The sequence below is a fragment of the Homalodisca vitripennis genome, chromosome 7, assembly GCF_021130785.1.
Source record: "Homalodisca vitripennis isolate AUS2020 chromosome 7, UT_GWSS_2.1, whole genome shotgun sequence".
Lineage (NCBI taxonomy): Eukaryota > Metazoa > Arthropoda > Insecta > Hemiptera > Cicadellidae > Homalodisca > Homalodisca vitripennis.
Window position 1 is genome coordinate 130,478,192 of NC_060213.1, and position 15,258 is coordinate 130,493,449.

The following is a 15,258-nucleotide window of genomic DNA, read 5'->3' on the forward strand; positions in this document are numbered from 1 at the left end:
TACAAATCATTTAAAATGTATATGAAGGTATTAACTGTACAGAAGTTGAGAACCATTCAATAACTTTGAAACAATGCAAGTGAACACATTTATAAACTTAATTTGCTTCAGAATTGTTTAAAGTATTACTAGTTCATTAACTTGTCAACCAGACTCATACGAATGAGGACAAAAGGATTAACATACCTTATACTTTCTGGTAGTCAGGCTGCACTGAATGCACTTGATAACCTGTTCGTTTGATTCAAAAGCGGTCTGGGAATGTAAGAATGCTCTAACAGATCTGGCAATGAATAACAGAGTAACACTCAGTTGGGTACCGGGTCATGAAGGCATTCATGGAAATGAAAAAGCAGACATCCTCGCCAAAAAGGGAGCGGAATCCTCAATGGTGGGGCCTGAGCCAGGTTGTGGTTTAGCCTTCTCCAACATTCAAGCTCTGGTCAAAAATTGGGAAAAGAGGATAAGACACAATAATTGGAGTAGAGCCTCAGGATTAAGACTATCCAAATTGTTTATCTCTCCTTACGTTAAAGGGTGGACAGCTCTCTTAGACCAGAATAAGGAGGATATAAGACTGATATTAGGAATGTTGACAGGACATGGCCTCTAAGGAAGCACCTTATGAAGGTAGGACTTAGCCAGAGTAAGGAGTGTAGACTCTGTGGAGAGGAGGAGGAGTAAGCAGAGCACATTTGATTAGATTGTCCTGCCATCGTAGAAACTCGGAAAAGATACCTGGGGGCATATCTCCTCAGCCCCAAGGATATCAGAGAACAGGAGCCCTCAAATCTGATTGGTTTTTGCAAAAGCCTCAGACTTTGAGAACACAAAATTAAAGTAAGGGAGGCGCAAAGGTCCTTTTAGGACTAAGCGCGGGGACAAACTGTCCTTTTCCCTCAGGAAGAAAAAAAAAACTTGTCAACCATTAAAGAGTTGTCAGTGGTGTATAGAAAATTATTTTGGAAGGGCTGTCACACTGGGTGGTTTATGAAATGTAAAATATCCTCCAAAAACAAGAGATTGGGAATCCTCCCCCAGAAAATTTTTAACTTTTAAGAGCTCATGGAAGTGTTCTAGTTAACTTGTGGATGCAGTTTTAATGTTTGTTTTTAAAAATTTCCGGGGGTGGGGTGTGTGTGTGTGGCTTAAGCCCCCTCTTATGTACGCCCTTGTCATCAGTGTTGTACACCTTTACCTCCAACACTAACATTCTAGCACTCACAATTGTTGTGCACTCACGCATTGATGGTCTCCAGAAGTCAGGGTTATGTTTGTTGTTACAAGATAACCAGTTAATCTACCTTTCTTCGGATAATCTATCTCAAATGCACCAGAAGGTGTTGTAATTTGGAATTTGCTTGCAGAGGCATGAAGTGGATGGATGCTGCAGACAGAGCTGTCAATAGTCGGGTGCAATCACTCTCCCTGCCTCGGGAGACCAGGCGGAAGGAGCCCCTAGGACAAGCCACATCCAGTCCGACTGAGAATTACAGGAATGAAAGGTAATTTTGGATTCATAATGTTGGAGATCTCCAGTCTGGTCAAGCATTATATTAGTTAATAAGTTTTGTATAATAAAATCCGTTATTCATATTTTTATTCAAGGATAGCACTCCAAATATCTATGTTAAAAATTAAACAGATCTTAAATCCACTGTGTTTTGCATATTTGTATTGGTTGTTTGTCTGATTAAACATTTTACGTTTAGAAATTTATTAATAGCTGTGTTTCTTTTTGTAAGTACAAAATGGGTATGCCAATATAATGATGTCTATAATATGTGCAAAGCGATTAACTGCTTTAGTATATTCACAGATTTCTCCATCACAAGTTCTGTAGGTTACTGTGTATAGTGGACAATTCCCTGGTATCCCATACTCTAAACTCTTCACTCTAAATAGCACTTTTATATTATTTTTCAAAAAACATGATCATCCTATTCATTTATACTAAACTTTGATTGTTTTTATATTTTATGAACATTTTTCTCTAGAGGCAAAGAGTCGATTGCCTCCGCACGTAGTCTGCGCCTCCATTACTATGTTTGTGCCCTTAGAGTCTGAGGCTTTTATAGAAGCCAATTAAATTTGAGGGCGTCTGTTCTCTGAGGTTCTCAGGGAATAACCAACAATACAAAAACTGAATAAACAGCAGCCCTCAATGTGGGCCATGTCTTGTCACAATAAATATGCTCTAAATCAGTTATTTATTATTCGATAAATAATTTGATGTCATTAGATTTATGGAAAAGAAAACCCTCTAAAAACTGTCATTACAGTAATTTTTGAGAAAAACTGCTGGTTTTTAAAATATTAAAAGTATAAAAGTTTTAATGGCCACCATTTTGAAAATACTACAGATAATTTCATGATTTTTTTAGTTATTGGGCTTGTTGCCATAAACATTTGAGCTAAATTTTGTACAATGTAAATTATTAGTTTTTAAGATATAATTTTTTTAGAAACTTATGCATCAGAGACCCATGTTCATATAGTGAAATATGTTCCCCTTGACCTGAGCAATAACGTGGTATACCTCTGTCCAGAGAGTGTAAATTAAAGGCTTAATTTCGTGTCGAAGTGTGACCTGTGTTAGCTGATGTTGTGTGTGGGTTGTTGCGCAGTACACAATACATCGTGCTGGACACAGAGAGCGGGGCACTGGGCATACACGTAGTGCCGGACTACGACAGCCAGGGCCAGGACCGAGGACTGCTGGTACAGGGGATAGAGCCGGGCGGCAGGGTCGACAGGGACGGCAGGCTCGCCGTGTACGACCGCATCATCGAGATCAACGGACACAATCTGCTGGACCAGCCCTTCAATGTGTAAGTGTAGGAAACTCATCATCAACTTTGTTTTTGACGATGGAAGGATTTTGAAGGAAATAGGATTTTTCCAGACATTTACCTTCAACTTATGCGTGTTTGCAATGCTCTGGTACGTTTTTTTGCTTAATCTAGATTGTAGCCATTTGCCTGAAGAAGAGATCAGATTGCAGATTTTGAAACGTAGTGTTACTGATTGTATTTTATTGCTGTAAGAGATCTCAAACCCTCGGGTAGTTTGCTTTGTTCTAGGTCCTTCTTAAATTCATGTTACGTTGTCATTTTCTTTGTTTGAACTGGTAACTAGTAATTGTTTACTAATATCTTTATCCAACGTCACCTTTAACAAATTATGGGGTTTAGACATAACTGAACTGTTGACTTTTGCTCACTTTTACCTATCTAACTCAACAACGGTTTCTGTTATAAGAGCAAGTTGTACTGGCAGCTAACTTAAAGTTTTTTTTTTCATAATATAAACGATGTTTCTCTCTTATTTGATCACTGATTGTTCCCAGAATGTCACATCACGAAAGTACACTTTATAAGGATCCAAATAACTTTTAGTTTTATGAATATTATTGCTAGATACTCAACATCAACCACGTCTTAATAATTTTCAAAAAATAAAGGAATTATTATGAACATTTAAAATTCTAAAAGCATTTCAGTGCGGAGCTGGAAATGGTTGATACTTTAACGTTGTTGCTATCACAGTACAAAACATAAAGGTATTTAAAAGGAGCTTGGTCTCCAGTGGAATGTTATAAAAATCTCACATTTATAAGCATAACTGTTAAGTTAATTTCAAATTTAGTAGCCCTCAAAATAAATTTTCCTCCTTGTTCAAAAATGTGTCACAATAAAACTAATCATCTTATTCAAATAAAAAATAATCATCTTATTCAAATAAAAAATAACCATCTTATTCAAATTTGAAATGTGCTATTCATTTTGAAGAACTGAGAAAATTTAAATATTGAGTATGCTAATTAAGGTGAGCTGTGAATTTTACACCAGTAACACCTCAGTGTGAGACGGTTACATGTGAAATGGCCACATGCTCACTTCCTGTGCATGTGGATACCATCATTGTTGTGTCTCTGGGATGTTTTAGTGTTTTGAAGTCAATTTGAGTACTGGGCACAATTTTCCAACCTGATTGGCTGATAAATAACCAAAAAAGTTAAGTAAATCCAGCTTCTTCTCTAAATGGCTACATCACTTTCCAAATCTGATGGGCTGTTTATACACAAAACAGATCAAGGAAATTCAGCTTCTTCTGTAATGGCTGCATAATGTTTTTTTTTAGTGTTTCAAAGTCGATTTGAGTATTGGAGGACAAAATAAAAATATTTCGGTACAAATTAATATCTGTTAATTGACCTCAGTTAATGAACCTTTCTGGGACCAGTGTGTCTCAAATAGCAATAATGGTTTAACATTTTATGATATAGTAAATTAATAAAAAAAATTTGTTGTTTCACCAGTAAACTGTTTTTTATTATAACATTGAAAGAGTATTTTGAGTACTACTCCCGTTACATTGGTAAACTTGGACTATCAGGTACTCAGTACTTAAGTGATGATGAGTACAGGGTTCTTTTATTATAACTTATTCTGGTATACAGATATTAATACAAATTATTGTGTTAGACACTGCAACAACAGAAACAATAAATAACAAATTCATTTTTCCAACCTGATTGGTTGATAACTAACCGAACAGATTAAGCAAATCCAACTTCTTCTGTAATGGCTACATAATTTTTCTGTTTCTGCCACGTAATAGCTTTTTATTAGTTGATGTACATTAAAATTCTAGGGAATGCCCAGGAAAATAGAGTTAGGTTTTTAAGATATGGAGAAGGCCTCAAGACTTACAAACTAAAAAGTGTCTTCCTGTCCCTACTCAGAAGGGCAGACTGGACTCCGAGAACTAGGTGAGGAGGATAATATATGACTGGGACTTGGAATGGTATTAGAACATGGTCCTATTCTAAAACATCTAATGAAGTTTGATTGATGAATGCGTCTTAGAAGACGTAGAAGAATGAGCGGAACATAGTGAAGTGCTCTGCAATTTTTTTCACATAGTATCAAGTATCTACGGGCCTTTATTATGATGACAAAGTAATAAGAAAACAGGAACCCACAATTCCTTTGATAACTAACAAGTTTTGTGATGAACCTAAATTATTAAAACTTGTTATGTTTCAGTGTGCAGGATATCTTCCGTGACTCATTGCGATCGCCAGAGCTGAGACTGAGGGTGGTGAAACACAAGGCTGGCATGAAGAAGCCTCCCCCACCAGTCTACCCCAAGCCTCCGCCACTCCATGAGCGTGACGCTATGGCCATGGTTGAGGGGGAAGAGAGGAGTAAGTTGTTTCTCTATAACATTTACTGTACGTAGTAAGCGTGGTAGATTAGAAACAAACAATAGGCATAACCAGGGAAGATTAGGTTATTCTGAAATCTCATGAGCATCAACCATTTTAGTACTGGCAGATGATCTCATGCAACATGACAAGAAGAAAGTATCTGGACTTGAATGATTAGAAATTGTAACTGAAAGTTTTATATGACTTATAATTCTTTTTTTTATGCCACATAGTTTGCTCAATGCTATTTCCATTGTTTGAAACAATTTTAATGCATTTCTAGAACTGTATAGATATTTGATATCTGTATATTTTTTTGAAGTTTCCTCAATACCTTGAAGACTGTATTTTTCAGTTGAAGTTTATTTTCTTACAAGTAATTTTTTATCATTTATATAATATGTAGTAAATAAATATATTTAAATTTTTTATATTTCAAGTTTAAATATTTTTATTTTTTGCACTGAAAACGTTCATGTAGCAAACATTTGTGTATGGTTTATGAGTAGTTTGGATTTTTCATTTTGTTTCCTGTGGCAAAGTCTGGCTTCTTGAACCGTGGCAGCAATTTATGATCGAGGCTACGATATAATAACGTATGTTTTTGTAGCTCTGGTAATATAATGAATGATAATACATTCAAATCGTCACTGACTGATTGTGTTGTCGTAGGTGTGAGCACAACAACGAAGGTGGCGACAGTCTCACCCACCAAGAAGCTGCCGTCAACGCACCCTGGCACTAACACACTGCAGCTGGCCAACACACGCAAGATCGGGCGCAAGATGGAGCTGGACCTGGTGAAGGGACCGCACGGTCTGGGGTTCAGCATCACCACACGGGACAACCCGGCCGGAGGCAACTGCCCGATATACATCAAGAACATACTGCCCAAGGTCAGCTATAGACAAAAATCCATTTATGTGTATTTTAGATTACACAAAAGTCAACATGTATCAGAATATATTGCTTATGTTTAATGAAATTTTAACAACATGTTTTTATTGAAAAATTGTGAGAATAAGTGGTTTAAAAATACAACTTTAGAACCATATAATTTCATAAGAATATTTCAAAGAAAATAACTTGATAAATTACAATCCTGAAAGTTCAAATAGTTTTTTGGTATTTTTGTACTTCTACCTCAAATATCGAATTAAAAACTGTAATAAAGATGACATGTTATAAATATGTTTTACATGCTATCCATATAATTTTGTTCAAGGTAGACTGGCCAGTATGAGTTCCTCTTGATTTTTACAACACAAACTTGTTTTTAGTGCAGGCTACTTAACACGCTGTAGTCAAACATGGACCAAACAAAATTTGCCATTCAGAACTTTGTCGAAACATTGTTCACAATGTTGCCTTGTTACAGCATCTAGCATTCCTATCTTTCCTTTGTAGACAAATTGTGCACAATGTTGCGTTGTTACAGCATCTAGCATTCATCTCTGTCCTGTGTAGACAAATTGTGCACAAAGTTGCCTTGTTACAGCATCTAGCATTTATCTCTGTCCTGTGTAGACAAATTGTGCACAAAGTTGCCTTGTTACAGCATCTAGCATTCATCTCTGTCCTGTGTAGACAAATTGTGCACAAAGTTGCCTTGTTACAGCATCTAGCATTTATCTCTGTCCTGTGTAGACAAATTGTGCACAAAGTTGCCTTGTCACAGCATCTAGCATTCATCTCTGTCCTGTGTAGACAAATTGTGCACAAAGTTGCCTTGTTACAGCATCTAGCATTCATCTCTGTCCTGTGTAGACAAATTGTGCATAACGTTGTCTTGTTACAGCATCTAGCATTCATCTCTGTCCTGTGTAGACAAATTGTGCATAACGTTGTCTTGTTACAGCATCTAGCATTCATCTCTGTCCTGTGTAGACAAATTGTGCATAACGTTGTCTTGTTACAGCATCTAGCATTCATCTCTGTCCTGTGTAGACAAATTGTGCACAAAGTTGCCTTGTTACAGCATCTAGCATTCGTCTCTGTCCTGTGTAGACAAATTGTGCTCAACGATGCCTTGTTTACAGCATCTAGCATTCCTATCTTTCCTGTGTAGACAAATTGTGCACAATACAATACTGTCTGATTTACAATTTATAGTGATTTAATTAAGTACGGGTTTATAGTGTTACGTGAAATGTATTAACCCAGGTGCTAATAATTTTATATTTATTAGTAATAACTTAAAATTACCAATCAAATAGATCACTATTGGTGTATTATGAATGTACAATATAAAGGGATGTATGTAACTAGATTCTCATGTTAATCTTTTAAAAGTTTCTTATCAAAACATATGGTTTTAATCCAAAATTATAAAACTGACTAAATATTGGGTATAAGTGAATTTAAAGTATGTAGAGGTAGTAGAAGACAGGTGTGTTGACAAAGTAAGTGGTGAATACTTACAATTAGTCCAGCCTGCAAACATTGTCATTAATTTACGTTCGTATACTATTTCTAGTTTAAGACATATATTAAAAAAGGTTACAAACATAACATTTTATTTAAATAATTCTGTACACCTCTTGTCACAGTAAACATACAAAATAAAGCAGTCTGTCTGTAAAAAAACTTCCTTGCTTACTGTATTCAATTGACAGACTTTTCTAAATCCAGTGATACAATGCTCCATTCAGATTCTGTAACTTATAAGATGGAATAAGTCTTCAGGAGGAAGTAAACAAGTTTGAGCTCTTGTATAAATAAATTAAACTCATAAATTATTGAAATTTATTACAGCTGCACATAACTGATTTAAGCCACACACCAAACTCTATCTACAGTACAATTTATGGTTTAAGACTAATTGAACAGAAATTAGCAAAATGTTTGTAAATGGAGTACTGAGAACAAGCACACATAAATTAAGCACAAAGAGACTGATATTTTGTCATTACTAAGTCCTTCCCCAAAACAGTTATACAATCCTGAGTGGTTTTTAATGCGATACTAAAAAAATAAAAACATTTTAATGCACTGCATATATCTAGTTCACAGTTTTCCAAATTGAACTACAAGAGACTACACAAACAGTAGAACTTAAACATTAGCAATAGTACAGTATTTGTACTGAAAAATAAAGCTATTACAGTTAAGCTGTTGGATAGTATATAGTACACAGCCAGATTGGTAAACTTCAGGGATCTTCTTTAGGAGATGTTTGTTATTTTGCCATTGGCTTTCTTCTGGTGATTGTTGGTGTTATAATACTTTGAGAAGGTCTGATCTCTAGAATTGTGTGTTGCTTTGCAGGGAGCGGCGGTGGAGGATGGCCGACTGAGGCCTGGGGATCGGCTGCTGGCTGTGGACGGGGTGGAGCTGACGGGGAAAAGTCAGTCCGAGGCTGTGGCTCTTCTTCGGAATGTTCCTCCGGCGGGCAAAGTCCGCATTGTGGTCTCTCGTCAAGATGACAGCACTAGTCCAAAAAACGTTGTAAGCATTAAGTTTTCTCACTTTAATTCCTGCTTTTAGTGAGCATAAAACAATCTCTTCTGCCAGTAGGAATTTTAAGGTACTTTTTTTCTCAAAGCTATTACAAAATTTGATGCATCTCAAAATTTCCCTTGTTTTCCTCAAATGGTTAACACTAATTTTTATACTATTAAAACACAAACAAAAATTGACAATATCAAATTGTAATCAGCACGCCTCTATAGTACAAAAAAATACTTTGCCTCTTTTTCAACTATTCAAATTCGTTCTCTGCAGGATTCTGGTCCTGAATCTCTCAACTCGTCTGCGTCATCAGGGATCAAACCTTTGGAGAAGGATGTGAACACGCCACCTCCACATCAGGTTTGAAAAGCTTGTCTTGAGTAGTATAGAGTGATTAAGTAAGTTGATTTAGATTTTGGTACATTACTATGAAATAAAAACCTTTAAATGTGACATAAGTAGCAGTCAACAATTTGTGACCATTTTACAGTCGCAGAGCTCTGATCCAGCGCAGCTGAATGAAAGTGGCCTCTACCCTTGGAGACAGCGTGAGGTGTTAACCTTTGACATCCCGGTCCATGACTCGGAGAAGGCTGGCCTAGGTTGGTAACTCGACCGTTCTTATACCTACGTAAAACACTATTGCAAGTCTAAGCATGTATTAACCATGGAAGAAGAAAAATAAACAGTAGTATACCGTTTGTTTGTTAAGTATTAATTAATACACTGTGTGACAGTTTGTTACAAGGCTTTAAATATAAATGTAAAACAAATAAATATAAATAACTAGCGGGCCCGGCGCGCTTTGCTGCGCATTTCAATAATTTTTTGCAAAAGTTGCCCGCGGCTTCGCACGCAATTTCCCGTTGAAAACAGTACACTATATTCACTTATTCTTTTTCTATCACATTCTAAACATTGCTGAGATAATTGATAGTCGTTCCATCGTGAGCCTCTTGGGCGTATTATGAAGGTATGTACCATATTCCTGCCTCTATCTAGCTGTTACCACACGGCTTCGCACGCAAATCTTAAGAACCGAAGTCCTTATATTACTTAGTAAATTTTTTTTTTTACTATAATAAATTTTAGATTAAATTAGTTATATCTCCGATGCCACGATTGAGCTTGCTTTGTTGTCTCGATCGAGAGAATATGTACACACGGAGTTTTGAGAACCATACTTCTGTCAAAAAAAACAACTAAGGTTGATTTTATAACATTCTTTATATTTGTAGCCAACGTAAGATAGTAATTATGATATCTGCATTACTCTTCTGATCAAGCATGAGCATGGTTTATATTAAATAAATATTGCAGTTAAAGGTGAATTTTTACGTCAAATTTGAATTGTATTATCTGGATAGTAAAGTCTATGTTTAACAGTGATTGCAAAAACAGTTTAAACAAAATTTGTCGTTTCTCTTAAGCTTACTCTATGCTTTAAAACTATAAGTGTAATATATGTTTACAAAGAACAGCTGATTAAAAATTTGAAAAGACGTTAACATATGTTTGCTGCAATGCATTTCTTATGGGTATTTCTGTAACCAGTGGGGCGGAATCCTGAATCGGGAAAGGGATGGGCATAGCTTATAAACCTTCTCCGTGGAAAAATACATATACGTACAAATTTTCATCATGATCGGTCCAATAGTTCACGATTCCATAAAGGACAAACATACAAACATTCATTTTTATATATATAGATAAGTAGTCTTTTAAGGCTAATATAACATTTTTCAGTCAAGATACAAGACAAATTATTTTATATCACGTTTTCTTATAATTTTGACTCATTTGTTAAGTTAATCAACCATATTGAATAGAACTTTGTGAAGTAAAGAGTATGTGCTTTTTCTCAGGCGTGAGTGTAAAAGGGAAAACATCAGCGAACCAAAACGCAAATCCGAACTCGAGCAATGGTTCTGCCATCGATTTGGGCATTTTCGTAAAGAACGTCATTCACGGAGGAGCAGCATCCAGGTAAAACATCTTGTCTGTTTGGAATTTCTTAACATTTTAAAACATTTTAATAGTTTTGTCTTATATTTATTTTCCCTCTGTGTGTGATTTATTTATATTCTAAATTATCTGTCACATTTCTGGTATAAAATGTTATATTTTTGCTACAAATATTTTTATTTTCAAAATGACTACGAAATGGCAGTTGGAACGTAACTGACAAAAGAATTATTACTATTGATGTTTAGGTTTACATTCATGATATCATTCCAAAATTTATAAAAAAAGTGACTTATTCATGCCACAATGTTGCATCTTCTAAATTCGAACTTTTTGTTTATAGAAAAAATGGAAAGTGATAGTCAGATCACCTTGTGGTAATAACTTTTAAGCTAAATTAATGTATCAGTTAAAGTTTTGATTTAATTCCAGAGATGGACGGTTGCGCACCAACGACCAACTGTTGAATGTGAACGGTGTGTCGCTGCTGGGACTGAGCAATTCTGCCGCAATGGAGACATTGCGCAAGGCCATGATCCGCTCAGACGGCCCGGCACCCGGATGTATAACGCTGACAGTTGCGCGTCGCGTACCTGAGCTCACCTCTCCCGGCAGTGGACAAGGGTTGGCGCACAAACGGCGTGACTCACTCAGCAGCCTCCTCACCGACTCTTCCGGTAACAAAAGCTTACTGAGACTGTTGAGTGACTTGGAACGTATGTACCCCACTAACACCGCTACCTAGATTAGTGCCTCCGGAGTCGTTTGAATATCGTTAAGTAAAAATGGGTGGAACAGAACGTATTTTGAACTGTAATTGTTTTTAAACAAGATGTGGGAAACATGCTGCATCTTGTTTCAAATAATTCATTATAGGGAATGGAAATACTGCTTACTTTTATTCAAACGACTCCCATAATTATCCTAGCTTTGTAATTTATTGCTGTGTACCAAGTCGAATACACGTTGAACATAGATGAGACATTAACACCTACCAAAATACTGTTTCGTGACAACACCACATTTCATAGCCAGATGAAACATTTCAAATGAAATCTTCCGTAACTTCGGTCTTTTGCTTTACATTTGAGATTATATTGAAGTCAAATTTTATATTTGTTTTAGTATAATTTTTATCAATAAACTTCTTTAAAAATTTAAGACAGCAGAAGAATTAAAATAAAAAAACTGTAATGATTTCAATGTTTTCAATCTTTGTGTATTTGTACCTCTACAGTTAAGGTTTTTGAAAATACTGACCGAAGACTATTCTAGTATTGTGAGATTTTACGGGTTGAACATTTATACAAAATTACTATAGAGGTACAGATTATTCAAAGACATAAATCATTGAGCAATGGACACAACATCAATGCCATCTATTGAGCAGTATCCAAATTACACCCACATAATGTGACTAATTACATACAAGTGACAGTATATTATACCAGTGGCACATTTCCATAACAGCCCCCATGAATATATTACGCAGTACTTGTCAGTCCATTATCACGCCCTTTCACAAGTTCTCGCAATAAAACTGCTAATTTGCTAATGCTTTTCTTCACACTGCAAATAGATTTTCAATAAATTTTAATGCTTGGTGTTAAGGGCTCTTTTGCTTTATTTTTGTAATCACTGTAAATATTGTCCACGTTTCTTGTCATTGGCATGTTCCTTGGTGTGGTTCTTTCTGGGAGTTACGATTTGACTGATCAGGTGTGGCAATATTAGCAACTAAATATGGTTGATTTGCTGGACAAACGAGTTAATATTATAAGAAAACGTGATATAAAATAATTCATCTTGTATAATGATTGAAAAATGTGATATTAGCCATAACAGACTAATTATTATTTATATTTATTTGTTTTACCTGTGACTGTTTTGTTACAGCCTTGTAACAAACTGTCACACTGTGTATTAATTAATATTTAACGATCAAACTGCTACTGTTTGTTTTTCTTCTTCCATGGTTCCTTCGTGCCAGTAAAGTCTTGAAAATATATTAATAGTAGATAATTTGGAACATTTTTTGAACTACTCTTGAGTACAACTTTGTACTAATGAATTAAAAATAAATAGATAAAGAAAAATATGTATTGTTACAATAAACAATAATTAATATTGATATTTTTATTATGAATCAGATTGGTCCAAAAAGGTCTCGTTTACATGTATTAAGATGTATGCCCACATAGGGGTTTCAGCACATTATCACAAAACCAGTTTGATAAACATTAGAGAGATATAGCACCAAAGATGGTCTGTTGAATAATATGACCCAGAAGTAGGAAGTTTTCACTCTACCCCTTGGAACAAAAATAGATTTAAATGGCTGGAAGTAGATGGAAGTAAATTGGAAATGTAATTTAATTCGAATTGGACGTGGTCCTCTTAATCAGAAAACCTGAAATAAGTGTCAATTGTGGATTAATTTATTTTGCAAATCCTATCCTTTGGAAATCTGAGCTTAGCCCTAGTTTAAATTCAAACTGTAAACATGTTTCAAAGTTCTTGCAGCAATTTCTTAATGAATTCTAATTTGATATTGCAGAATAATTGCATTTGTTCATTAAGTAACGTATTTTGATTTTAAAGAGATTATTCTTAACATAAGTATATTACAAAGGGTGGAAGTAGATGCTTGACCAAAGTAGACTTATCTATGTATTGTTTTGATCTGGGTAACAAGGCAATCTCAACTACGGCACTGAATATATAATTTAATTCGAACCGGAGGGGGTCCTCTACATGGAAAACCTGATATAAGCGTCAGTTGTGGATTACTTTACTTTGCAAAACCTATTACAGGAAAACTGAGCATAGTCCAAATTTAAATTCAGATATTGTTAACATGTTTCAAAGTTCTTATTGCAATTTCATAATGAATTTATTTGCATTTGATATGTATTGTCAATAATTGCAGTTTCTCATTAAGTCACGTCTGTTGATGTTCTTAACAAATTATTCGTGAAAGTAATGTTTCCATGGTTGTTTACGTTGATGTTGTGTAGGACACACGGAAACGTTTGGTGGCCCAGGAGAGACGTACGTCACCCCTGACAACTCCGGGGCGTCGGAGAACTCTGACAACACTGTGATATTTCTGCCGCCCTACAAACAGCAACATAATCATCTAGGTAAGCCAGTGAACTTACTATTCTGTGTAATTTGGGGTTAAAAATAAATCACCGGTTTTCAGTACTTTCGCTATGAGTATGTGTATAGTGTATTATTTTCATGTATTGAGGCTAAGTTCAAGAGCTTATTTATTGTGATTATTTCTGTCGTTTAGAGTTTTATTATTTTAATGAACTGCTGACAGTATTTAGTGACATAATTGTTTATTTAGCAGGGAAAAGAATTAATTGTGGATTTAAAAGAATTAATACTAGTGAGAGGAGCACTAAACACATTCTCAACATATCAGCTGTAGGCTATCATGAGGTGAGATCATTTTACTCTTAAATTAGACCAGAATCATTCTACTACTGCAGATTTTATCTTCAATATCAGGCTGATGACACCAACAAGTTTGGTCTTTAGCTCACACCACAGTTGAGATTTGCACAGTGGTCTTGTCTGTTCACTTGTATTAGCACAAAGGATATCCGTTAAAGAGGTCCTACCAAAACTTCTGGAATTGGTATGGAGCATCCTGCCTTAATTGCATCCTGCTTAGTGGAAGAATGGATATAAATGAGATGAGATGATATACAGTAGCCTTTGGCAAGGGTTTTTGACAGCATTGATTGGAGAATAGTTTGCCTAATTTTCCGCTTTTTGTCCTGTGGCTCCTAACACTAAGCGGCTTACTCCACAGACTAGTTCTGACGTGTTTGAGTCCTCGTCTTCCATCTTATTCTCATAACTCTTCTGTCTGAGATCCATGCGTACATTTGAACAAATTGTTTTACACTGGTTCTTCCAGTGATAGTTTAGCATTCCCTTCAAGACATGTCCGGAAGTAAGTGCTGCCAACCACCTCTACGTTAGGTTCCACAAAATCATATAACAGATTTGCAAAACTCATTCTTATGTCACTTGATTTTCATGGATTTTCCTTTTCTTGAATTTGGTATATTATAAATGCACCATTGAACCAAACTGTTAACTATTGATTTATTTTTGAAAGGTATTTGTTATGATTGTGTGTGCAGATGGAGTGGGCATGAGGAACCCTGTGCTGGAGAGGCTGACGGGGCAAACACAAGGTCAAGGTGGAGGTCTCAGGAACGAAAGTTACTACAGGGTGAGTATCAAATCGCAAGTTGAAAAAATGTCTTAGTATATATTGTGTTGTCCAGTTGTAAGTTTTGGATTGCAGTGATTATTTTCAACCTTTTTCCCATAAAATGGAATTAATTTCATAAATGATCAGTATTATGTGTGGTTCATTACAATCACATTTAGTGAAACAGATTTTCAGTTCTTTTTATCGTAGTAATTCAAATTTATGTCAGTCATATTGCATAACCAAAATATTAAAAAGAACAAACTGTCTGTTTCTAACATTACTTATGTTCACTGTTTTATGCATGTCTATAACACCATCTTGGCTCACTAAGGCTTAATGAACACTGGTGATGCTAATAACTTTATTTGGACATAATGTACAAAGCGGT

The 15,258-nt window shown here is 35.5% G+C and overlaps 1 protein-coding gene across 14 annotated transcripts in view; it reads left to right on the forward strand.

The window, feature by feature from the left end:
• LOC124366336 (partitioning defective 3 homolog) overlaps positions 1 to 15,258 on the forward strand; it is a 102,754-nt gene that overhangs the window by 58,681 nt on the left and 28,815 nt on the right. For 12 of the 14 annotated variants that reach the window (XM_046822805.1, XM_046822808.1, XM_046822813.1 and 9 more), the window contains 11 exons: positions 1,368 to 1,505; positions 2,628 to 2,831; positions 5,052 to 5,212; positions 5,888 to 6,111; positions 8,483 to 8,662; positions 8,939 to 9,025; positions 9,156 to 9,267; positions 10,531 to 10,651; positions 11,063 to 11,346; positions 13,648 to 13,773; positions 14,794 to 14,885. In XM_046822805.1, coding sequence (XP_046678761.1) covers positions 1,368 to 1,505; positions 2,628 to 2,831; positions 5,052 to 5,212; positions 5,888 to 6,111; positions 8,483 to 8,662; positions 8,939 to 9,025; positions 9,156 to 9,267; positions 10,531 to 10,651; positions 11,063 to 11,346; positions 13,648 to 13,773; positions 14,794 to 14,885 — 1,729 coding nt within the window. The remainder of the gene's footprint in view (positions 1 to 1,367; positions 1,506 to 2,627; positions 2,832 to 5,051; positions 5,213 to 5,887; positions 6,112 to 8,482; positions 8,663 to 8,938; positions 9,026 to 9,155; positions 9,268 to 10,530; positions 10,652 to 11,062; positions 11,347 to 13,647; positions 13,774 to 14,793; positions 14,886 to 15,258) is intronic. The other 2 variants (XM_046822810.1, XM_046822819.1) reach the window with 1 other exon arrangement.